This window comes from Anser brachyrhynchus (genome assembly GCF_964034855.1).
Source record: "Anser brachyrhynchus genome assembly, chromosome: 1".
Classification (NCBI taxonomy): Eukaryota; Metazoa; Chordata; class Aves; order Anseriformes; family Anatidae; genus Anser; species Anser brachyrhynchus.
Genome location: NC_137694.1, coordinates 211,532,358 through 211,557,697, shown reverse-complemented (window position 1 = coordinate 211,557,697; position 25,340 = coordinate 211,532,358). Strand labels below are relative to the sequence as shown.

Here is a 25,340-nt window from a genome sequence, read left to right as displayed (position 1 = left end):
ATCAAAACACCCTCGAATACGGAGAGCCGCGCCACCACCCCTTCTGCGCTGAGGACGAGGACCAGCAGGACGGGGAAAGGACGGGATGGGGACAGGCAGGAGGGGGACAGGAGAGAATGGGGACAGGGAGGGATGGGGACGGGATGGGATTAGGGACAGGAGGGGATGGGGAGGATGAGGAGCAGCAGAATGAGGACAGGACGGGATGGAGGCCAACAGGAGGTGGGGGGAGAGAGAGGCTGGAGGCGGGCGGGACAGGACGGGAGGAGAGTGGGGACAGGGATGATGGGGGCAAGGAGGATGGGGACAGGCATTATGGGGACAGCGATGATGGGGAGAGGGATGACAGGGACAGGGAGGATGGGGACAGGGAGGACGAGGACAAGGACAACGGGGACAGGGAGGACGAGGACAGGGATGACGGGGACAGGGAGGACGAGGACAGGGAATTTTGAGGACAGGGAGGACAGAGACAGGGAAGATGAGGACAGGAGGGTGAGGACAGGGAGGATGGGGACAGGGATGATGGGGGCAAGGAGGATGGGGACAGGCATTATGGGGACAGCGATGATGGGGAGAGGGATGACAGGGACAGGGAGGATGGGGACAGGGAAGATGGGGACAGGGAGGATGGGGACAGGGAGGATGGGGACAGGGAAGATGAGGGCAGGGAGGATGAGGACAGGGATGACGGGGACAGGGAGGACGAGGACAGGGAATTTTGAGGACAGGGAGGACAGAGACAGGGACAATGAGGACAGGAGGATGAGGACAGGGAGGATGGGGACAGGGATGACAGGGACAGGGAGGATGGGGACAGGGAAGATGAGGGCAGGGAGGATGAGGACAGGGATGATGGGGACAGGGAGGACGAGGACAGGGAATTTTGAGGACAGGGAGGACAGAGACAGGGAAGATGAGGACAGGAGGATGAAGACAGGGAGGATGGGGACAGGGAGGATGAGGCCAGGACAGGATTTTTACAGCCTGGGGACAACCAGGAGGCCACAACCACACCGGGGCCAGCCAGGAGGGGCCGCCAGCACCACGCCACCACCGCCTTCCCCCCCCCTTAACCCCCCTCAACCTCCCTTCCCCCCCCCCCCCCCCCCCCCGGCGGGGCCGTCCCGGCCTCCCCGTCCCTCCCGGGCCTCCCCTCGGCGGCCTCCAGGCGGAGCCGGGGCCGGAGCCGAGGCCGGGGCCGGGGGGCTCGGGGGGATGCGGGCCGTGGGGGTGCTGGGGCTGGGGGCTCTGCTGGCCTGGCTGCCCCCCGCCCCTGCCGACACCTTCTCGGCTCTGCGAAGCGTGAGGCAGGCGCGGGGGGCCGAGGGGAGGCTGCTGCGGAGGCTCCGAGCCTACCTGCGGGAGGAGGGCGCCCGCCTGCGCCGCCTGGGCAGGTAGGGACCCCCCCATCACCCCCACCCCGGGACCCCCCGGTGGGGGACACCCGAGGACCAAGCCGGGGATGCGCCGAGGTGCTGCTGAAAATGGGAGGTTGGGGCGTGGGGGGGGGTCCGAGAGGGGAGGAGGCTGCGAGCACCCATGGGTGGCACCGGGGGGTCCCGTGGCACAGGGGTGGCCCAGGAAGGAAGGGGACGAGGTCCTGGAGCTGGGATGGTCCCGAACGTGGGCTAGATGCTGGGGACGGAGGCTCTGCCGTCCCCACGTCCCCACCGGGGAGGACGCTTAGGGTCTTGGCCCATTTTTCCCTGCGGTTTTGGGCAAATCGGGGCGTTTGGGTGGCCCCGAGTTGGCGCGCCACCAGCAGCCTCCCCCCCCCCCCCCATAGGTTCTACGAGAAGGTGCGGGCGCTGCACCAGGACCCCGGCGCCTCGGTGGACAACCCCTTGCTGGCCTTCAGCCTCATCAAGCGCCTCAGCTCCGACTGGCCCCGCCTGGTCTACAGCGACGAGGCCACCGAAAACACCCGGGGTACGGCACCGCTGCTCCACCCGGGGTCCGGCGGAGCATCCCCAGGGCCGACGGAGAAGGCTCGCGGCCTCCAGCCTCCACTGAGAACCCCCCCCTCGCCCCCTCCCCAGCTCTCCACGATGGTTTCAAGGAGGTACAGCAGGAGCTGCCCGGAGCCGAGGACCTGGACGGGGCGGCGCGGGCGCTGATGCGGCTGCAGGACGTCTACGGGCTCAGCGTCAAGGGCATGGCCAACGGCGTCTTCCAGCCCGCCGGCACCGGCCGCCCGCCCCTCTACAGCCCCGGCCGCCGCGTCGCGCTCTCCGCCGACGACTGCTTCCATGTGGGCAAGGTGAGGGCGAGCGCGGCGGCGCGGTGCCCCCGCCGTGGAGCCACGTGGAGGTTTTGGGTTTTTTCCCCCCCCCCCCTTCCCACATGGAGGCGACGGGGCCCCTCTGAGTCAGCCCGCAGGCATCCCGCGGCTCCGGCCCAGCTCGCGGGGTTTCTGCTGCCTCGTGGCTCGGGGAAGGGAAAAGGCGAGCTGATGGCTCGTCCTGGAGCCCCCGTCCGGCACGGTGCTGGCACAGGGCTCGGTGCTGCGGGGAGGGTCTCATCATCCCCGCCTGGGGGTGAAAGTGGGTCCCCGGGAGGGATTTTGGGGGCTGTGAGAGAGGCTGAGACATTCTCGGGGCAGTCCCCACTGCGGGGCCAGGACTGAGTCACGGAACATGGGGTAGGATGGGGCGAGGTGGGGTGGGCTAGGGGGGTGAGATGGAGGTGGAGACGGGGATGGGATGGGCAGGGGGACGGGGATGGGATGGGGATGGAGATGGGGGAGTGGGGATAGGGGGCAGGAAAGAAAGGGATGGAACGGGTGGGGGATGATGATGATGAGGATAGGAGGGAATAGGGATGGGGAGGGGACTGGATATGACTAGATGGATGGGGGAGTGGGATGGGATGGGACGGGATGGGATGGGACGAGATGGGACGGGACGGGACGGGACGGGACGGGACAGGACGGGACGGGACGGGATGGCACGGGACGGGATGGGATGGGATGGGATGGGGATGGGGATGGGGATGAGAAGGGGATGGGATGGGACTGGAGGGGATGAGAAATGTGACAGGCTAGGAAGGGGATGGGATGGGACCAGGACAGGGACGGGGACGGGAACAGGGACAGGACACCGGCCACGATGACCCCACCAGCAGCTCCGAGCCACCGGCTGCGCTGCCTCGCAGGTGGCCTACGACACGGGCGACTACTACCACTCCATCGCGTGGCTGGAGGAGGCCGTCAGCCGCTTCCGCCTCTCCTACGGCAGCTGGAACCCGGAGGAGGAGCGGGGCAGCCTGGAGGACGCGCTCGACCACCTCGCCTTCTCCTACTTCATGGTACGGCCCCCGGCCCCCTCCCCAGCCCCCCGGGGCCGAGCCGTGGGCCTGGGGCTCCTCACACGCTCTCCGCTCCCACCCAGGCTGGAAACATCTCCCACGCCTTGACACTCTCCAAGGAATTTCTCCACTACGGTACGGGGCTAAGCTTGGTTTCGGGGTGTCCCCGTCACCTCTGCGTGCCACCGGCCCCGCTCCCCTCATTTTTTTGGCACGGTCGGGGTAAATCTCCAAGGACCGAAGCCAAGGAGGTTGGTGATGGGGACGTGGGGCTTTGGGTGACGCCTCCCCGCCCCAGCAGACCCCAGTAACCAGAGGGTGACGAGGAACGTGGCCAAGTACAAGAAGCTGCTGGCCACAGGGGGGGACCGTGCGGGGGGTCCCTTGCGGCGCCCCAACGCCACCCGCCTGCAGAGCCGGGACGCCTACGAGGAGCTGTGCCAGAGCCTGGGGGCGCAGGTAGGGCTGGCAACGGGGATCCCACAGCCCCCATCCCACCACCACCAGCCCCTTCCCCACACCACCCCCATCCCCTCTCTCCCCAGCCGGCCCCGGAGCGGCCCCCGCACCTCGGCTGCTCCTACGAGACCAACGGCAGCCCCTACCTCCTGCTGCAGCCCGCCAAGAAGGAGACGCTGCGGCTCCGGCCCTACGTCGCCTTGTACCACGACTTCGTCAGCGACGCCGAGGCCGAGACCATCAAGGGGCTGGCGGGGCCCTGGGTGAGCCCTGGGCGGGGGGGATGGGGATGAGGTTCCCCTCCTGGAGGAGGATCCCCAAGAGGTGGTGGCTCGTGGCCCACCCTGAGCATGCAGAAATAGATTTATTTTTTTAAAGTAGGGCCCAGCCAACGCTTCCCGCACGGTGGTGAGCCCAGCTTGACTCCATCCTGCTGCCCTTGAGCCCCCCCAAAGGTTTTGGGGACAAACTGGGGCCTGGCACGCACCTGAACTCCCTCCCCGGCCTGCTGGCACCCAACACGCTGCACGGCCACCGTGGTGCCACCGTCACCCCCAGGGGACACCTTGGGCGGGGATTTTTGGCCGCCAGCTGGTTTAAACACCCCAATCTGGTCCCCAAGGGAGTCCCCGCTCGGCGCTGGGGGTCCCCCAGCTCGGGGGCGGCCCTGTTGGCAGCAGCGTCCCCTCCCCGTGTCCCCTGCAGCTGCAGCGGTCCGTGGTGGCCTCCGGAGAGAAGCAGCAGAAGGCCGAGTACCGGATAAGCAAGAGGTAGGGCCACCTCGTCCCCCGTCCCCCAGCAGGGCCCCAAGTGCCCCCAAAGGAACTTGGGGGGGGGGGATGCCTGAGGCTGGGCGTCCCCGCAGCGCCTGGCTGAAGGACACGGCCGACCCCGTGGTGCGGGCGCTGGAGCTGCGCATGGCGGCCGTCACCGGCCTGGATTTGAGGCCGCCCTACGCCGAGTACCTGCAGGTGGTCAACTACGGGCTGGGCGGCCACTACGAGCCACACTTCGACCACGCCACGGTCAGGAGGGCTTGGGGTGGGCCCGGGGTGGTGCCTTGGGAGGGAGGTTCCTGGGCTGGGCCCGTGGCGTTCCCTGGAGTCCTACCTGGAACAGGTCCTGCAGTGGTCCCCAGGGAGGAGGGAGAAGGAGAAAGCAAAGGAATGGAGGTGGAGGGAGGGAGAGGGACTTCCCTGGGGACAGCGCAGAGCTGCGGGGTCCGCCGGGCGTGCGGGGCCGCCGGGCTGAGCGGTGTCAGCGTGCGCCTGACCTCCTCCACCTCCTCGTTCTTGGGGCAGTCCAGGAAGAGCCCCCTTTACAGAATGAAGTCCGGCAACAGGATCGCCACGGTCATGATCTACGTGAGTCGCCCCCCCTGGGTTTGGGCCGAACGAGGTTGCGCTGCGCGGTCGTCAGTAGGGTTCAGAGTGAACGGGGTTTCAGACGGGCGAGGGCGGCCCTAAATGGGATTGTGGCAGGGTGTTAAATGAAAACCCGGTGCTGGCAGGGAATTTCTGGGCTCGGGGCGTGGGCAGCACATGGGGAGGGACAGGGGAGGGTCCGTGCCTCAGTTTCCCCGTGTTGCGTCCCACAGTTGTGTCCCACGGGGCAGGGCGAGGGCCGCGGCTCACATTTCTGCTCCTTTTCCAGCTGAGCGCCGTGGAGGCCGGCGGCTCCACCGCCTTCATCTACGCCAACTTCAGCGTGCCCGTGGTTAAGGTGAGGGGGGAGCGGGGCGGGGGGGGGGGGACGCAGCTCTCCGGGGTCTCGTCTCATGCAGGGAGTCGTGGCTGAGCCCATCCCCGTGCCCCAAACCCTGACCTGAGGCTCCCCGATCATTTTTGGGCTCCAATGCCTGACCCCGAGGCTTCTGCCTCCATTCTAGGGATGCCAACCCCCAATTTTGGGGCTTCTGGCTTTGTTTTAGGGGCACGAAACCCTAATCCCATCGCTCCCAGCCCTGTTTTGGGGCACCGAACCCCAACCCTAGAGCTGCAGACTGCTTTGGGGAGCTGACCCTTAACCCTGGAGCTCCCACGGGGTGTTTTGGGACCTCAGGGCTGTTGTGGGGTGCCAAACCCCGGGCCGTGCCCCCTCTCTGCCCCGCAGAACGCAGCCCTCTTCTGGTGGAACCTGCGGAGGAACGGCGACGGGGACGGGGACACCCTGCACGCCGGCTGCCCCGTCCTGGCCGGGGACAAGTGGGGTGAGACAGCGCCCGGTGTCACCCCGGGGTGACACGGGGCTGGAGGGGACGCGAGAGGCGCTGGGAACCAAAAAATCCTGGATAACGGGGGGAAAAAAATCACCAATATTGGAGCTGGGGGGGGGGGATGTCCCCGTGGGGTGCAACGGGGGACGGAGGCAGACGGGTTCCTTGTCCCCCCCAGTGGCGAACAAGTGGATCCACGAGTACGGGCAGGAGTTTCGGCGGCCGTGCAGCCGTGACCCCCGGGACTGAGCGACATCGGGGGCTCGAGGACGCGGCTCCTGGCCGGGGGGATGTTTTTGGACCCCTCCGAGCCAAAGCTGGTGAAAATAAAATCGAAGGAGACCGAACTGGAGTCTGGGGGAGACGCCTCGGCGTGGTCCGCAGCGGGACGGGGACAAGGCTTGTCACATCCCCGTCACATCCCCAGCCCCAAAACGGCCTGGCACAGCTCCGAGAGGGGACACGGGACAGACTGCCACCTCCCCCTCCGCGCCGTCGGTGTTCCTGGCCCCGCCAGGGGCCTCGCTCAGCCCCACAGGGATGCACCCCAAAGAGCCTCCCACCCCACACCCCAAAGAGCCTCCCACCCCGCACCCTACCCAGCTCGGCATCCTCGGGCAGGGCTGGGGGGGGTTTGTGGGGGTGTGGGAGCGCTCGTGCGTGTGGGGTGACGTGGGGGCGCGTGTCTGTATCCCCCCCCCATACGCCTCTGATGCCGGCCTCGCCCCCTAAACACACCCCCAGCCCCAGCTAAAAAGCCTAAATGACTTTTTTAGGATAAAAAGGACCGCCAGCCAGAGCCATGGCGTTCCTACGGTAATCGGTACGCTTCAGAGTGAACGAAGCGGACCCGAGGAAAGCCGCGGTATCGTCCTTACCCCAAAGGGCCCAGCTCAGGAGGCATGAGCGCAGCGGGGTCGGCGCGGCGGCCGCTGCCTTCCAGCCTCCCTGGCCCCCAGCCCACGCCCTCGCTCAGCCCCACTCCCCGGGGGCGCCGCGGACAAGCTCCCTTTTCTCCGGCCGACCGCAGCTCCCGACGTGACTGGAAGGCAAAGGAGGCGGCCGGGCTCCCCGGCAGCACCCGGAGATCGGGCAGGGACCCCCGCGCCGCTCGCTTCCCCCTGAATTTCAGAGGGGGGGGAACAGCCCCACGAGGGACTCGATTTTTGGGGATCGCGGTCAGCCCCTACCCCCTCAGAAGCTGCCCCGAAACTCCCTGACTTGCGCGGGAGAAATTGAGGAGCTCCCTCGCCGCTGGGGCTCTCGGGCTTCCTTGCAGGCACAGGACCTTGAGCACAACTTGAGCCATTTCGGACGGCGCTGCCCCAAAAAAATCCCCGCTCCGGAGCCGAAACCCGCAACCCCAGCAGCGGGGGCGTTACAGAACACACGGCCCAGCACAGCGCCCGCCAGCCGGAGCCCCACGATTTATTACTTTCAGCTGCTCCCGGCCATGTGGGAGCGATCAGGCGTGGAGGGGAGGGGAAAAAGCAGGAGCTGGGGCCCAAGCACACTCCGCACCCGCTGGAGCACGAGCAGGGAGGGTTCGGAGGATGAGAGGCTTCCGTGCATCACCCAAAAACCCCAAAGCGCCCCTCTCGGGGCCACGACGGTCCGAGAAGCAGCAGCTCTACCCCCTGAGACAGGAGACGGAGGAGCTCCTACCCGAGGCTTTGCACAAATGCTTTATTGGGAGGCGAGAGAGATGGACACCGAAGGAGAGAGCGACAGGGCGAGGCGGGACACGGCGCGCAGCCTCCGGGGACCCGAGGGACGCACGAACACCGTTTTCCTTCGGGGGAACAGACACCGATGACGAGAGGGCCCGGCTGGAAATCCTTCCGCGGGGCCAGCAGCCCCCAGGGGAGCTTGGAGCAAAAACCCCAAGGGTTGGGGCTGCCTTGGGGACAGGGCGCTGAGCGGCGACGCTGCAGGAGCGTGGGGCAAGGGGGTCCGGCCCAGGCGGGCCCGGTCCAGGTTCCCCCCCAAAACTGCTCTTCCAGCTCCTGAGCAGGGCGCCAGGGCCACGTGTGGTTGGAAACGGCAACCCAGGGCTGCTCGGCAAAGCGGTTTTTGACCTTAAAAAGATCCGGGTCTGGAGTTTCGGGGGGTGTTAAGCACCGCTTGAAACCACGGGGTTCGTCAGACGCTCGGGGTATCCCTCCCAGCCCTTCCACAGCCCAGCTAAAAGGTAATAGGGGAGGGGAGGAGAAGGGGCAGTGCTCAATGCGAGGCTGTGCAGATCCTTTAGGGCTGTCCTGCCCCGACACCCGCCTGGTGCTCACCCAAATGGCAGCAGAAGTGTTGGGTTTTGAAGCCCTGCTGCTGCCCCGGGATGGTGGCGGCGGAGCAGAAACCAAGAGACGGGAAAGGCCGCAGGGTGCTGAGCTGAAACCACACGCGGCAGGACGGGGCTGTCGGGGGTCACCCAGCCCTTCCCTCTGCCAAAAGGGTAAAAAAAAAAAAAAACAAACCACCCCGCCAGCTGGGTTGTCTGCGAAAAGCCACCGTCAAGGCTCCGGGGGAGGAAATGCAGCTGGGTTCGGGGAGCCTCACAGACCCCCGCAGCGCCGCTCTGCGCTTTCGTTCCTTGCCAGCAGCGCTCCTTTCTTTGGGGGGCACAGAACCCGACGTCCAGGCGCAGTGAGCCCCACGATTTTTAATCGGCTTTGGGAAAACCTCAGCCCCCACGATTCGCTTCTGAAGGCGCCTGACAAGGGCCAAAAACGAGGCTCCGAAGCAAGCTCCGCGCAGCAAGCACCTGGTGACACGGTCCGGCCCCCTGATTGTCGGGGATTTGGACACGCAGCACGGAGCTCAGACGCGTGCGAAGATATTCACCGCGTCCGCAGGATCCGTACTCGAAGCAGAGCCACGCGCCGTGGCGGATCAGCAAACACCTTCCCCAACAGCCCCCGCCGCTCCTGGAGCCTGCAAGGCACCGAGGGTTCGGTCCGAGGCACCCGGCGGGACCCATCGCGGGGCTGCTCTGAAAAATTTACGAGGTCAACCCCGGAGCAAAGCGGTCCCCCGAACCACGCCGCCTGCTCCTGCCAGGCCTCGGCCTTTTCCATTGCGCAAGTTTCCACCGATCCTCAACCCCAGCCGCTGGAGCGACAGCAAGGAGAGATTCCTAAGCGGCGTAAAATCCGCACCCTTTCCCTTCAGCCTCCCCCCGTTTCGCTTTAACCGCGGGCAGAAAAGCGCTGAAGGCTGTGAGAAAGCGCGACGGGCTGGCAGCCGCGGGGGGACCTTCCAGATTTCCCCGCTTTTAACGAGTCGAGGACGCCTCTCTCCGCAGCTCCTTTTGCCGTTTGCCGCGTTATCCCTCACCCGGACGCCATTTATCTCTGCCTGTCGCTCCTTCCTCCCAGAAAAAAAAAGAAACTGCAAGAATTTTTTTTTTCAGGCAGAAGCAGACCCTCGGAAACGTTCGGTTCAGCGCAGCAGGAAGGGGTTCCCAGCCCTCCCACTGCTGCCACCCCTGGGGTTACCCTGCTCCGAAGCCAGCGCCGCACCGGTCCCCAGACGGACACGCCGCCAGTCCCCAAATTCCGTGGCAGTCAGGACCGAGAGCCTGGCGTGGAGCACTGCCACACGAAAAAGCCCGTTGAAGCGTTTATTTCTCATTCACTTCTCGTACGTTGACACCAAATTGAATTTCTGAGGAGCCCACGGCGCTCGCGGACACTTGTTCCACTTCCAAGGATACTTCTGCAGCGCGCCAAACCGATCTTTTTCTGCTCAAAATGAGTTTTGTTTTGTTTTCAGATTTCTCTCAAACCGTAAAAACAAACAAGGGCAGCAAACGCGAGGAGCTGCCTGGGCGAAGCGCTCAAAGCCAGCTCCTCCAGGACGCGAAGCGCGGAGGAACGTGCCTTCACCCGCATCGCTCCCGAGCCTGACGACACGCTTAGTTTTCCCCGGGCTGCAGTGCTCACACGCTGGAGTATTTTGGTCTCCAACAACGCGAGCACGAAAGCAACGCGGAAAGGCCCGAGAATTTTGCTGCTCTTCAGGTTGCATCTGGAAAAAGTGACATTTAACGTCTCAGCTGGCCAAGGTCCGTTTAATCCCGCACCAGCTAGCCCGGGGCTGGCTGTAGCCCCACGGTCACAGCGAATTACCGCAAGAATTAACAGGGAAACGCACAGAGAGGGAGGCCAGCAGCCAGCGATTACTTTTAACAGCGCCAGCGGCCTGGGAGAGAGCCGAGTGCTGTGGAATCGGCTGTTCTTGCCTCTAATTCTGCTTCTCCTGCCCTGACGCGCTGGGGAAGGGACACGGCGCGACGCCACGACCGCTGCGCCCAGGGCTGGCGCGTGAACGAACCGGAGGAGCAGGGCAGCGCTCCGTCAGAGTAAATCTCCGCGTTCAGCCGGCCGCGCCGGCTCCTCGCCGCCCTTCCCCGCGCCCCGCCTGCACCAGGAATTCACCGCGGCTGCTCGATATCCGCAGCTGCCCGTGCCGGGACGCACGCCTCAGCAAAACAGCCCTGGCAACGCTGCTTTCATCATACAGCACGGAAGGGCGACGGACGCGAGGGAAAAATAAAAGGCGACCTCGGACGACCACCGGCAACACGGCAAGAAAAACCGCTCCAACACACGGCCGCTCGTACGCTCAGGAGCGATTCTTAAGGGAGGTGAAAGCAAGCGGACGAGTTGTCTGTGGATAATGACCCCTGAAGAAAAAGTTCTTCGTGTAGCTATCGGTTTAAATGGAAACATGGAAAAGCAGGCAGCGAAACGATCTAGGAAGGGACGGGGAACACGAGATCTTTCCTCCAGTACTGGGGGAGCACACGGCAGCCACCAGCCGCCTGCACCCCCGCATCGACGTTAGGATTGACTCCAAGCTCTTCCAGGCTTTTCTCTACTGCGCCCCTTGCATCTTTCTCATCCCAAAGATGTCGATCTCTGCTCAGTCATGTGTAGCGGCTACACAAAGGGGAGCATAAACACATTCCAGAGGCAGAGAACAGCCAAATAGGCAAACTGCCTGTTATTCGGGCTAGTTTTCCTCAGTGAGAACTCGAAAACGAATGTTAACAAAGCTGCGAGACTCCGAAACGGAGCTCACGGTCCCCCCTCACCTTTTCGTTTCACGGTCCCGTCCGAATCGGCGCAGGAAAGCAGCACCAGGCTCCTGCCACAGCTTAACCCTTAAGGCTGACACCGGTGAGAGGAGCCTCGAGCTCCCAGCAAAGCCAATTCCTCCCTCTGCTTTAGAGGGAAACATTTTATGTGTTAAAAAAAAAAAAAACAATCCTAAGGGGCACTTTGAAGACGACTAGGCGATTCGTGGAGAAATCCCGAAGCCTTTGGATAACGTTGCAATGGCCTCGGTGGATCCGGGCTGCCAAGAGCCCCTTTTTGCAGTTGGGTCCAAGAAAGCCTAAGAACTGACGGAGATGGGCGTGATCGACTACTTGGGGTTTCAGGAGGTCTCGCCTTGCGGCAGCAGAGAGGAACCCATCTTCCGAGGGTCTGAAGAGCTTTTCACGGTCTTCAACACGAGCCGCTTCCCAGCAAGGAAGTCCCTAAGCGGGTACACATTCTGGAGAACTAGTTCTAAAGGGACGAATCTCACACCAGCTTCTCGCCGCTGCTGAACCGGAGGGATGAACGGGTATGGAATACATCACAGTGGCCTCTGGTGCAGTTTATTTACAACATGACTCCGCGCTGGAGAACACCAGGGTATTAACAAGCAGGAAACACACTAGGAGGGAAAGAAGGAGAGGGGGGAAAAAAAAGGTTACACGTTAAAAATCAAGGTGCTCCCCGAAGATATTTGGCTCTGCGACGCTCTAAATTTAGTAGATTAACCCAGAGTAAAACACAGCCAAGAGGAGCCTAGCGTGTAAAAGCACTCAGCAATAAACTTGTAAGCTACGTGATAGTGAGAAGCACAAAACCTTAATATATTGCTGCCCATGGCTAGCGAGCCACCTCACTGCCTCCAAGCCGCCTGTGTCAAAGCTGCCGTTGCTACAACCGTTAAGAGCCGAAGGAAGAGAGTAGTGCCTCCGAAGGCTCACAGGCAGCACGGGTTGCCAAATACAGCGCAGAAGCCCTTTGGTCTTCTCACCCTCATCATTTATACATCACCCTACACCATTCCCTTTCACTGAAGTTAAAATACGCAGCCCGCAGCCCTACACTTCGACTGCTCCATCCCTAAAGGCACAGGATGAAGGGGAAAGAGAAAGGGAAATCATTCAGCAACACCTGTTTCGTATTGCCCGTCCTACAGTATGAACAAATTTTGAAGCTTACAGCTTCTGTGGAAGAATTCTTAGCTAAAAGCAGGACGGCTTTTCGGGACTGCTCACTGAAACCTGAAGGATGATCTCGAAACAGGTTAGTACCTTCTGCGAGCGTGGCCCAAGCACTGGTTTAATTATTACCTTTATGATATTGTAGCTAAGATTTTAGGAGTTTTCCAAGCAACCTTACCAATCGCAACCCACTCACGGCTGCATGGCTAACGCCAGAGGGCTGGCTTCTGTAGCTCGTCACGATAAGAAAAGACAGGAGGTAATTATCGAAAGCCTGCAAAGCGAAGCACGCAGCTTTACCTGCCTCACCTCACCAGCATTTCCTGGCCAAAGCAGCGTGGTACAAGCTGCTTCCAGGGCACGGTGCCTTGATTATTTAAATAAAAACCTGTTTATTCTGAGTACCACAGAGCTTGTAGTTTTGCCCTCTGGCAGGCTATAAAGAAAGGAATCAGCTAGGTAAGATCTGCCTCCCTCCAAGGAAGGAGGTTTCACTAACACAAGTGAATACCCGAAAAGTTTACAGAGAGCACAGACGTCAAATAATTACTGGCTGCGATTCAGCGCTGTTTGTTTACATGCGGTTTCAGCATTACGCTGAAACTCCGAGCTACCTCCCGCGCTGAAAGCCACAAGCACACAGGAGGAGCAAGAGCTCTGCCCGAGGACCGCGCAGCCTTGGAGTACAGAACCTTACCACTGGAATCCACCGATGGGCTCTGTAAACCTGTGACGGATCAGGAACGTCGCAACAGCTTCAGCAACCTGAGGGTAGGAAAAAGCGGTCAGAATTCAAAGGGGGTGCGAAGTCAACAAGAAATCCAGGCAGTTCTTGAAGGCTGCAGCAGTTTCAACTGCAGCCCGTGGCCGTAGGACCCTCCTGCTGAAGCAAGCTTGCTCCTTTAAAACTAAGAGCTCGGTATAACAGGCTCGGGTCTAAGAGGAGGAGATGCGTGCGTCCACACTTCTACCTTTACTCTAAAACTGATCACACAATCAAGAACTGACAAAAAATTTCAGGAGTTCTAAAATAAAAGAAACAAAAAGCACCACATCAAAAAAAAAACAACCTCTTAAGTTTAGCATGTGAAAAAAAAAAGGTTAAGTGAAATCACGATATACGTTATTCCTACAAAGGATAAATCAGTGTCCTGACACTATTAATATCACTTAGAAGCCATATTAAAAAGAGCAAATATTTAGATGAAAATAGTTATTTTACACTGGTAAAGAGAAGCACTGACAGACTGAGTTTGGTATTCACAGCGGTCAGCGTAGAACAAGCTTTAAAACCAGCTCTGTTTCCGACCACAGGCTCCCCTGGCTGCGCCGCATTCCTACCGCTATCGGGACAGCAACTTCAGCATCACAGAAGCGGCCCTGCTCTGTCAGTCTGTGAACTGCTTCAGCAACATTTGGAAACTATTTGGAAAATCTGAGCCGCCCGGCTCAGCCAAACAGACCGACTCCAAAAGCTGGGACGAGCGGAAAGCTTCGCGAGGGAAGACAGGAGGTTAAAACCGATCCGCGCCCCATATGGGAACAGTTAGTTCCATCACCGCCAGCCTGACAGTTCCATCTACGCCCTAGCCAAGCTCCGCATCTCATCTAACATCAGGCTTTCCAACAAGCTTAAGAAATGTGATTAAATCCAAGCTGTTTTGCAAAAAAACAAAACAAAACAAAACAAAAAACAGTTATGGTATCATGCCCAAAAGGTTCTTGCAGCGTAAATCTCTGCTTCGCAGGAAGCAAGGGCCCCTTTCGTATTTAAGCTGCGAAGACCACGATGCGTTCGGCACACCACGTGCGTGGAGCTCACCTTGTCTGGAGCATCTTCATGGACCGCATGGCCGCACTGCGGAAGGACTTGCATCTGGAACTTCCCTGCAGACCAAGAGAGGCATCGTTGGAGCGGCTTTTTAAGCGGTCCTGCTTTCTAACAGCAATGGTTTAGGCAAGTAATTCTCGTGTCTACAGGAAACAGGCACTGAACCCTCAAAAGGGCTGTGAATTTATGAGCTCCTCTTATTAGGATCACTGTATTCTTTATAAACCTCGCTGTGCCTCACTGTGCGCATCTGGTGAAGGAGGAGCAGGGAAGGCAGAGTCTAAGGGAAACTGCACAATACGCACAGCAGCCAGTTTCAACAAAATGCAGGAACTGGACGCTTAATTCATCTTCCCCAGGCGTAACTAGAGCAGGTTCCCAGGAGATAAAACAAAGCCAAACTTCTTAGAGGTTCTCGACAGAGGTTGAACTAACCTTTCAGTTGAAACTGTTACCAGATCTACCCTAACGCGATGTTTATCCCGTTGCCCAATGCTACCTTCCAGTATCAATTGACATGGAAATCTATGAAAATTGGGACCAGTTTCTTCTGCCCCATGAAAACTGGGGCAGAAGAAAAAAATACATTCATGGAGATGCGGCTAGAAACACTGGGAAACATGACATTTTTGGGTGGTCCCAAGTGTTCTAAGCTAGGAACATCGAGAATGTCACTAAAAAGGGGGAAAAAAACAAAACCAAAAAGAAATCCACAGAGAACACCAGCCTGATTCTCCAAGAGAAGTGTGGCAGCCCCACTGCTGGAGACATCAAACACTAGACTGAACAAAAAGCATGGTGAAAAGCCCTTCGTGGCTTCTAATTCAACCTTCCCCTTCTCAAATTCTCTGCTTTTCCTACAATCACGCAGCTAAGGAATACTTTGGGATTCACTAAGTCTTTAATGCGCATTTGTTTTGGTATAATCTGTACCTGGTAAGAGGCCATTCCAGTGCTCTTGTTTGTGTACCCACAGCAACAAGCTATCATCCAAAAAGAGCGTTACAGTAACAATATCAAATATTTACCTTGCATCTGTCCAATTGTTAGATCTTTATCCAGCCTGTCAACACCTACAACCAAATAAACAGATGTATTGGAGAAGAGCCAGGGAGAATATGGCTGCCTAAGCAGATCTTTACTAGGCGTTTTGAAAGAGACATTTGGCATAAAAAAAACGCGAACCAAACATCAGCTTTGACATTCGCTAGGGTGTTTCACTGCTGCACCTCAAGAGAGTGAAGTGACAGGAAAGAATCCCAGCCAAAAGTGTAAGAACGCATCCTTTCTACAACTTCAAAGGATGTTTGTCTTGGTCATGCGTTGTGTTTCCTACCATGACACAAAAAGGGCCCACAGCTGGCTGCAGAATATTGATAAACTGACTTTCAGGTGAAAGTCATGCCCGCATCTGTAGGAAAATACCGTGTTAGCAGAAGCTATCTTGATACTAGAGGCTCTGAACTGATTCCAGATCTGCACAGTTCAAATGGTTTACGATATTTCATGATACAGAGAAAAGCCAGGGTGGGGAAAACAGCTCCACTATTCTCAGACAAAACCATTAGCCAAATGCTGACCTTGTTTTCTAAAACACAAGTGGGACACCACTGAATTGAAACAAGACACGTACCAGCTAAAAGCAAAAGCTTTGGAGTTGGACAGCTTAGGAAGAGGTTAGATAACCCCCTGAACCAGCCATCCCAGTACTTCTCTGTTTTCGCCAGTTCAATTCGCCACGTGTATAAGTGCTCCTTCTTTGTCTGCAGGGAGGAAAGAGAGCTCTGCGTTAGCGATCAGTAAAACAGCTGAAATAAAACTCAGTGTCACCTCGAAATGCATCTAAAAAATACTGGCTCCCTCTGGTGGATTACGCACTCCCAGCAGACAGTTCTTCTTGCTCCTTATTTCCTCTCCAAATCACAACCAAAGTATACAAAAAGGGAGCAAGAAAGTCAGCAGGAGCTACACCTACAGACTGAGAGAAGACTGGAGTTTTCAGGGAACTTAATTTTCTGTTTTTTCACTGGCACAAATAGCTCGTGCACTGCCTGTGCCTTCAGATTTGCCTCTCAACAGGTTAGGTGACACAGAAATAGACGGGGCTAAGCAGGCTGCAATGATTTTCCTTAAGGAATTTTTCATTCTTTGGTCGCAACTGAGCAAAAATACCATGAAGGCTCAGAGAAGAGCAGTCCTCATTCACGACTTAAAGCCCCAGTTCAGATCGTATGCACTAAATCTGAGAGCCTCTGAGGAAAGAAAACCAAATACACACTTCACTTCTAAGTCACAACCCAGGATGGAGTCAGTGGAACAAGACCAAGAAGAAAAACAAGAGTCCCAATGTAAGTTTTCCAAGGGAATTGCTCTCATTTATATCAGAACAATATTTTTATATAAATATATAGATATTTACATCCAAATATATTTATCTTTGGATAACTATTGGCTACTTTTCTTGCAGGGGAGCACCATGCAAACACAAGCTGAAACACAGCGAGAAACTCCCTACCTCCGTGTCATCTTCCTTCTTCCTTTTGTTGACAGAGCCACCCCCTTCATCATCCTCTTCCTCCTCCTCCTCTTCTTCAATAATGCCCTCCACTATGGCTTTAGGACATTCAGGACTAGCAGCTCCCTCACACCTGTGAAAATAAAGCCAGGAACTGATTCCCCTTCCAAAACCAAAAAAAAAAAAAAAAAGCATGTTTTAAACCTAAAGCGGTCAGTAATTTCTCAAACACTGGCTGAGAAAAATCCCCCCACCAGTTTAAAAATAGCTGGGGATGAAAGATAGTCACGAAGTGCCCCTGCAGCACACGCATCCCTGTGCAAACAGAAATGCAAACAGCTATTTAAAAGGGACAGAAGTGGTCAAAAAAGCAATACCACCTCTTCTGAGCAGGGTGTTAGAGACCTTTGTAAAGGTTCCGGGTATGTCACGGATTACTGGCACAGGCAGATCACTCTGATCCCCCCAAACCCACCTCAGCCCACTCCTGAAAAGCAGAATTAACCAATTTTTAAAGGGAAGTGAAAGGCACCATACCCAGAAGGCCAACCCAATGTAGGCCAACGTTTCTGAAGAGACATTAGACTAACACTTATGTCCTTAACGTGTGCAGAAAGGCAGACAAAGAATACACAACCAGCAGCAGTTTATACATATGCATATATATATATATAAATATAAATAACTGTATTACTCCCGTCCCCCATATATATATATATGTTATTGTTATTATTTTTAATAATTTAGCTCTTTGTGGATTCTGCCCTACTGAAATTCTGGGCAGGTTCCCTCCAAGTGCCATGACTATGATTTAGTGCTGCTGTGGGTATCCGACTGTGATCAAATGAAACGAAGAAATTTGTATTTGCTAGAAAAAAAAAAATCAAGTTCAAGAACATTTATGCTCTGTAGGGATGGTATTGCACAACAGACAGGAAGACTTTCAGAGCTTTAAGGAAAAAAATATCAAAAAGCAACCTACTGTTTGACTTGACCGACCATAGAAACTCTAGCAGATTCGAGATTTCTTATTTGTCCGCTTTTAACACTAGAAAAAAAAAGCGAAGGCAGAAACAGTTACTGAACGCATCAGTGACTAGCAGGCCCAGAAACAGAAGCAAAACCAGGTAATTTTACCCAAACCACCTGGCTCCCAGCAGCTCGGTGCCCACCAGGCCCCCAGGGCCTTTCCTGCCCTGCTGCTGGAACTCTGCACCTCTCCTTGCTGCACCCCACGAGGTTCCTCCCAGCCCACCTCGCCCTCCTGCTCAGGGCCCTCTGGAGAACCCGCTACTCCCCCTGTTTTTGTATAGCTGGGGAGGTGAGAGTGTAAGGAGGAAAACTGACACGTTACGTAAAGTTTGTGCCTTTCAGGAGTCAAGCAAAAATGGCAAGAGATTTTGAGACTGCATAAGCTCACACCTTACCTCCACTCAATTGCGTTCTCGAGCGACTTGAATGTTTTGGGGCGGCTCCGTAAGAAGTTCTGCATGCTGTTCAGTGCATCCATGGCCGTACCTAAAAACAAGAATTTTCACTTTATGGCATGTAGTGGAATAATTATCGTGTCCTTCTATACAGGACTGGCTACCAGGGAGTACCCTCAGAGAGAGCTGGGGCTCAAAGGGGATTTAATGCAGTTAAGGAAAATACAGCTTAGTATTCCTAAGCCTACAGCTGTACCTGTTCCCCCAGCAGAGAATTAATATTTGAACAGGTAGGGCATTCAGAGAGTAGGAAAAAGCAGTAACCACACATCACCACCATGCACTAAATAAAAAACAGCCCTCCTCCGTGCTAACAACACAGTGTTACAACCAAACGATGAGGACAAGAGCAAACAGAGATCCCACCTGGGAGGAGGAAAAGGAGGGGTCCCGCAGCAAAAACTATTTTATGTAGGTAATTTGTGTTAGGAGGATGGAATTAGCATAGGTTTAAGTGGGCAAAACCTCCTGTGTTCAGGGATTTGGGGGTAAGAGAAAAAAGATGAGCGTGGAAGAAAGAATCACGCTCACGCTTACCTTCCACAACGTCTATCATGCACAGACCCAGTAAACTTGGCACCAGGTTTGCGACCGCCGTGTGCACCGCAATGGCACCACCCATGCTGTGCCCAATAAGCATGATGGGGGGAGGGAGGTCCCCGTACAGAGCTTCGACCACGTTTCCAACATCTCTGCCAAACGAAGATAAAAACCACGGTCAGCACCTCTACGTTCATACGTTTCTGAAACCGTTCTGGACAACGGGAGGAGGACGTACAGATCCAAGGCAGACGTCTGGCTCCAAATCGTCTCCGCATGCTTATTTAACCCACAGATTGTTGGGACAAGTTTATTCCCTTATCACTGTTCAGTTTCATTTAGGCACCAATACAGGAAATCATTTAAGCCAACACTTCACTGAACAAGCATGTCATTTCCCTTTTTATAAACAGAAAGTGCTTTTTTTTTTTAAATCCCTTAAGCAAACATTTTACATTGGCATTAAATGGTGGGAGTTTTAAATAAAAGGTGAGGAAAGCGTCACATTCTCTCGCACGGAAGCGTAGACTAAAAAAATTCACAGTTCTGAAAGGAGAAACCTTTTGCAATTAAATAGAAAAAAAAAATAACCAAGCCCTAGCAACCAAGGCAAAGAAGCACTGAACACAAGCAAAGATTGACTCTCGGGAGCATAGTTACTACAAGGCAAGCAGAGATTTCCCCTTCTTTTTCGTTAAGGCACCTACTGTAAACTGAAGCTGTCACTGCAGTATGTGAATGTTGGCTGGCACAATTCACACACAAAAAAAAACACAAAACAGCACGGCTAAAGACTGAAACCTAGTAAAGAGCACAGTATTTTTAAGACGGATTCAGAGTTGCCAAAATTGTCTTTCCAATTCAGAGGAACTGAAGACCTGAGCAGCATCGCATCTCGTAAACAGAGAGCGAGTCAAAAGAAAAGCTAGCTTGTTTGTTCTGTCAAACAGAAAATGATTGGAGGATTTAATAAAAGATGAAAACTAGCTATAATAATAAGGCTTCCATTTAAAGGCTAATGAGGAGTAACTTTCAAAATCACTGCTAAGAGGAGAACGAGGTTTAAAAACAAAAGGCAACCTGTTTTCCCCCGTAGCAGTGCTGCCGCAGATTTAAAAATCCCAATTATTTCATACGGCACCTCTTCAGGACGCTGACGGATCAGGACCTGACAAGCCGCAAGCAGCAGCAATAAGGCAGACAATGGAAGTCAGAATACATTTCACACATGGCCTCCCCACAACAAACCCAGTAGATTTGTTCATACGAAGGTTACAAAATCCTTCGTGATTTAACTGTAGTCATAGGAAAGAGCCTCTTTGTATTAAATGTGGACATAAGGGGACGTACTGAGCTATTCGCTGCTCACGCAGCTTGTCAAGAAGAGGATTTGCACCCCAAAGCAGGTCATGACAATTTGTAAAAGCAACTCCCTCCGTGCTCGAGTCTCAATCCTTGACCCACACATTGGGGATGCTGCCAGCCCAATGCAGATGCAGTCTGAACGCTCACTAAAAGAGCGGAAGAACCTCCAAACTGGTGTCTTCAGGCTAAAATGCCCAAATTATGCCTGAGGAAAGCTTTCTCCCTTCTATTCGGAAGTCTCTGGCAGGTGTCATTGAGTATTACAGGTTTAGTGTTTGCTACAATGAAGTCGCTGATCTTTAATTTGGGTTTAAAGCCGATGGGGCCTAGAGAACAAGCCCACTTTGGAATATGACTCAGCTGAAAGAGCTGATAATTTATTCACAATAAGTTTTAAAACTGTCCTAAAATGGAAGGAAAAGAAGTGATAGCTGCCAGAATCATGTGAAATGAAACTATTCTTCCAGCTCCCTTGAATGAAGGTTGTGTGCCCTCCAGAAGTTCAAGCAAGAAACAAAAATAGATGTGTGAAAAGCAAAATACCGAGGGGAGCACGTAAAGCTTCCTTACTTTGACATCGTCTCTGCAGACAGATCTTCAGGATTCCTAACTTTTGTTTCTCCTGAAAGAACAAAAAAGTTAAGATCACTTAAGCTGAAAACCTTCAGACCCCTGAGGACTTCGAGCAGCAAATGGACAAAGCTTTTTGGCACAGTTACGAAGAAAGAGCCTACCTCAGTTAACATGAATAATTAAGAAACCCAGAATTAATAAAAACGTTTGGTACTTTATCACTTCATAGCTTAAGGGTAGGAAACACTCCCCATGACTGTTCCATATTAGCAACGCGTCTTAAAACTGAGCACCACACCTGATTTCTAACAGGAAAAAACACCTTTCGGTTATCAAAATACAGAGGAGGGGGTTGCTGCCAACAGGTAGGAAGGAACAAGTCCACCAGTGCCCCGCATAAATGCGCAGGGAGTCTCAGCTGTTAACGGACGGGGTCAGGTGGCTGCAGAGCTCTACAAACCACTTCCCCATCCCTGTCTTCGAATAAAAATAAGGATGCCTTAAGGATGATTCCTCAGCCACTTTGGGAGGGATTCGTTACAAAAAAAAAGAGAGCATGCGATGAGCTTATGTGATTTGAAGTTTGTTATACTTACCATGGCCCCGGAGATCTAAAGCCACAATCCTACACTGAATCCTGCTAATGATTGCAGACTGCAAGAAGGGACAAAGACAAGATAATTTGCAAAGCGCCACACCTCACCTACAAAAGGATTAGCAACATTAAGCACCCCCTGAAACGACAGCAAAGGCTAGGACGGCGTGACAAAACCCTCCACTGCCAACGAAGGGGCTGAACCTGGAGGTTCGGGTCCCACAAAGACTATCCCGTATAAACTACCCTTAATTAACCAAAGCTCCATCCTTTCTACCATTGTTCACGCCGCCTCTGAGGACGTTTATTTCATTGTGCGTTAAGACATTACGTGTGCTTCCTAACAAATACGGAATTCAAGCTCTGTAGCACCTCTGAAACACAGCAGTGGGATTACAGCTGCTGAAGCAATGCCCCCCTTCCCCAAGCCCAACGTGTTCCAAAATTAGCCTCAGCTATCCACAGCAGACATGAAGATGAAGCAGCTGCTTCGCAGCACACATTCAATTTGCTCTTAAAGAATGGAATTTTACAGTAAAGCTGGAACGTACAAAATTGATTAGTCCAAAGACGTTGGGAGGGAAGAAGCGAGGCATCTTTTTAAAGTAAGGCAAGGCTGCCATAGGATGATGCCTCTATTTGTCCCTGACAGCTCGATTTGCATAAGTTATTTCAGGCATCACAGCGATTAAACAGCTTTCTCTGTTGAAAGGAAGACTTTTGTGTTAAGGAATCGTTGATGATTTAAATAATGACCCTGCAGGGTTGGGAGGATTTGTTGAGGGACTGTTAATAAACCACCTACGTAACAGGCAGAGATCCAAAAGCTACCCAGTCCTCATATTTTGGTTGTTCAGCTGTTCAACTCCTTAGCGACTGAAGCAGGTGCTTTCCCAGCAACCTCTGAATCCACAAGGTAATATTTTAGACCCCAAAAGTCACCCTGAAACCTCCCTTCGCAAGGTGCTTATGCACCTAAGCAGTAATTTACCCAGTCAGATGAACAGCCTACTGCTAAAAATCAACCCACTGTCACCGGAGAGCAAGGCAGGAGGGCCGTCAACATGATGTGACAGAATGGGAAACCTTCCAGTACTCTGAGTTTTAGCCAAACAGAAATAGTTTGGGCAAGAAGAGCACAAGCACATCACCCAGGAATTTAGCAGGCCGCTAAACAAAAGAAGAAAGCAGCACCCTCCCTCTGCCGGCTATTATTAGATGGTTACGTTCAACGCTTCCTAACTGGAGAAATTCTTCTTCTTCTGTTGTTTCTGGTTGGTTTTGCTTTAGTTTGTTTGGTATTTTAAAGATTGTTTAAGGTCTCGTTCATTTAACTTGACTATTAGGACGAGGCCAGAAGGCCACAAAGATGCTGGGGAAGAGAAGGCCCCGGGGAGAGCTGCCAGCGGCCTGCCAGGGCCTGCAGGGGGGGCAGTAAAGCTGGGGAGGGACTCTTTGTCAGGGCTGGGGGGACAGGACGAGGGGCACCGGCTGGAGCCTGGCAGGGGGGAGGCTTCGGGGAGGCGTTGGGAAGAAATTCTTCCCTCTGAGGGCGCTGAGGCCCTGGCCCAGGCTGCCCAGAGGAGCTGGGGGTGCCCCAGCCCTGGCAGTGCCCAAGGCCAGGCTGCGGGGGACTGGGGGCCCTGCCCAGGGCAGGGGGTGGAATTAGGTGGGCTTGAGGGCCCCTTCCAACCCACTCCATTCTCTGATTCCACGTCTGCTTGGGACAAAGCTGCTTTTTCAAAGCATGCACAGGATACAACTTAATAACAGCCACATAAAGGCACCAGCTAATTGTGGCAGTGGCTTCCTCCAGATGCGCAGGCAGGTGCGAGGCACAAATCTGCGTAATCTTCTGTGTTATCTTTGTTAGCTGTCAACAGCAAATTAAAAAGCCAGGAAGTGTGAAGCACAGTATTACAACCGCAATCACTCCACCAAATCCAGCAAGCTTGAGATTTTTAAATACGAAACTGGTATTGGTTTTGCTACTGGGAATAAGAGGGGAATGGCTTTAAATTGCAAGAGGGGAGATTTAGATCAGAGGCCACTAGGAAATTCTTCACTCAGAGGGTGGCGAGGCGCTAGCACAGGTTGCCCAGAGAGGTTGTGGATGCCCCAAGACCAGGTTGGACGAGGCCATGGGCAACCTGATCAAGGGGGTGGCATCCCTGCCATGGCAGGGGGTTGGAAATGGGTGGGCTTTAAGGTCCCCTCCAACCCAAGCTGTCCTGTGATGAAGGTGGTTTAGCCGTGGGTTACACCACCAGGATTGCTCAGTAGTAGTCACCATGGGAATTCAAGAGCCGTTGGTATGAGCTCTTGTGAAGCGTTCCTTCTTGCTACCCGTCTGAACGTCTCCTTAAAGCCCACTGAGGAGCAAAAAGATAAATATGACACAGCCAGAGGCACAGAGGAGATGTAGACACTTCATCTGTCCAGTCACACTTCCATGAAAGTTGTCCTATCCCACCCTTCTGCTAAGAGTGCTAGATAGCTCAGAGTCCCTGGATTATAAAAGCTCCCAAACAGAAATCAAGTGCTGCAAGCGATTTTACTTTACCTGCAATCCTTCAAAGTTTTTCTTCCTCACCTCTTTTTTGGTTTTGTTTTCAAACACTTTTTTGTTGTTGTTTTTAAACCTTTAGTGAAGTGCTGTGTGGAAGTTTTGGCCACTGTTGATAATTAGAGCCTACAAGATAACCCTTCGCTATGCTTTACCTATTTAATACACAGACGACTTGAGTCAGGTACATACCAAGAGATAAGACACAGTTTTCCGAATTATTTTTCCTCATGCTTAACACAGCTGAATGATCAGCTGCCTTCCATGCTCAGAGGACTACATGAGCATGCATATATACTTGTATAAGTCAGCAGCTTACTTACAGTAAATACAGCCCAGGAAAGAGCAGAATGGCCTCCACCGTGCAGGAGCAGTAAGACAGGTCCCTCCGATCCACTTTTGTAAATTCGAAAAGTGTATGAACAGTTAAGGACATCTCATAGTTATCTGATGTTACTCAGCTGAATGTATTTTGGAGTCTGCAATACCCGACAGTGTTTTGTTTCTACCCTTGTGTACACAAGGGCTCATCTCTGCCTCTGAGCAATGGGCACGTGCAAGCATAAAACAAGCTAAATTTTGTACAGTTAAAGAGTTCTTTTCCTACTGCCCAGGTCTTCTCCTCTATAACCTACACACCTCCTGCCAGCAACCTTTTCCTTCCTCGAGCAACAGAGAATCGAACTGAGAGAAAAACAAACCATTACCAGCATGTGCTATGGAGCAGGTAGTTTTGATTTGGCATATTTTCCTGTTACATCCAAGAAAAAAAGTCAGGTAAGCCAGTAAAAAAGATTCTTAGGGCAGTATAACTACTACCTGGAATATAAACTGGTGAAGAAGCTTCAGTATGGTAGCTGACATCCCCTTACAGTATTTATTTAGACAGAAAAATCAGTCCAACTATCACTAAAAGCATTGTCACTTAGGGAAAGGCACAGATCTGGGAGTCGTGAGATCTGCATTCAGTGCCCCAAACTGTGACCAAGAGATCAGAGAAGTCGCTCCACCTCCTTCTGCCATTCTTGGGGCGGACAGAAGCGCTCCCCTAAACCTCACCACGCCAGCTGAGGTTCCTGACCAAGCTGTTCGTCGCGGTTCTGCTGAATACTGGAGTGCCCTTAAGATTTCTGGTTATCACCGACCCAAATAGGTCCATCATCCTTTTTATTATTTATAAAGCCTCAGGGGCGCATGCAGCACTTCACAAGGAACGCAGACAAGGTGTACATCGTGACGAAGTCATAGCATCAGTTGGCACGACTAATGAGAACACAAAATAATGACAAGGTGAATAAAACAAGGGCAGAGAATTTTGCTCATTTTAAAGTAGCACATGCTATTGGCAAGGAAGAAGTAATTATCATTGATATTGGGGCTGAAATAGCTTGGAAATTTGGTTTTCTTAACAGCCTCCAGCAAGTTGGGATATGCACGTGTAAAAAATAAACAACTATTAAATTACAGCGTTGCGTTATTTAACCACAGACAAAAACATTTTCGTTTCGCAGTTAGGTCAGAAGACCTGGGAGTACCTCTCAGAGCGCTTTTTGTCAGAGCTAACGGGTACAGGCAACCAGTGAATCGCACACCCAAAGCCAA

The 25,340-nt window shown here is 54.0% G+C and overlaps 2 protein-coding genes across 6 annotated transcripts in view; one reads left to right on the top strand and one right to left on the bottom strand.

Moving 5' to 3' along the window:
- The first annotated feature begins 1,126 nt into the window (after window positions 1-1,126).
- P4HA3 (prolyl 4-hydroxylase subunit alpha 3) lies at window positions 1,127-6,330 on the top strand. 2 transcript variants are annotated; one of them, XR_013940348.1, is made up of 13 exons: window positions 1,127-1,397; window positions 1,790-1,932; window positions 2,043-2,263; window positions 3,157-3,309; window positions 3,393-3,444; window positions 3,611-3,768; window positions 3,855-4,031; window positions 4,474-4,538; window positions 4,634-4,793; window positions 5,075-5,132; window positions 5,422-5,490; window positions 5,881-5,977; window positions 6,162-6,204. XR_013940348.1 is itself a non-coding variant. In XM_080559474.1 (13 exons), the coding sequence occupies exons 1-13, from the start codon at window positions 1,219-1,221 to the stop codon at window positions 6,230-6,232; spliced, it is 1,608 nt and encodes a 535-aa protein (XP_080415600.1). In that variant the 5' UTR covers window positions 1,129-1,218; the 3' UTR covers window positions 6,233-6,330. The 2 variants fall into 2 exon arrangements, 1 of the variants encoding a protein (XP_080415600.1); XM_080559474.1 differs by having other exon boundaries at window positions 1,129-1,397; window positions 5,070-5,132; window positions 6,162-6,330.
- Window positions 6,331-7,655: 1,325 nt separating this feature from the next.
- The window catches only part of PPME1 (protein phosphatase methylesterase 1), a 29,590-nt gene continuing 11,905 nt past the window's right edge, over window positions 7,656-25,340 (bottom strand). For all 4 annotated transcript variants that reach the window (XM_080559588.1, XM_080559587.1, XM_080559590.1 and 1 more), the window contains 12 exons: window positions 24,062-24,154; window positions 21,174-21,231; window positions 20,575-20,626; window positions 18,637-18,791; window positions 18,040-18,130; window positions 17,595-17,660; window positions 16,613-16,745; window positions 15,731-15,860; window positions 15,126-15,170; window positions 14,089-14,153; window positions 12,964-13,031; window positions 7,656-11,707 (listed from right to left, as the gene is read on the bottom strand). In XM_080559588.1, coding sequence (XP_080415714.1) covers window positions 11,689-11,707; window positions 12,964-13,031; window positions 14,089-14,153; window positions 15,126-15,170; window positions 15,731-15,860; window positions 16,613-16,745; window positions 17,595-17,660; window positions 18,040-18,130; window positions 18,637-18,791; window positions 20,575-20,626; window positions 21,174-21,231; window positions 24,062-24,154 — 975 coding nt within the window. In that variant the 3' untranslated portion in view covers window positions 7,656-11,688. The remainder of the gene's footprint in view (window positions 11,708-12,963; window positions 13,032-14,088; window positions 14,154-15,125; window positions 15,171-15,730; window positions 15,861-16,612; window positions 16,746-17,594; window positions 17,661-18,039; window positions 18,131-18,636; window positions 18,792-20,574; window positions 20,627-21,173; window positions 21,232-24,061; window positions 24,155-25,340) is intronic.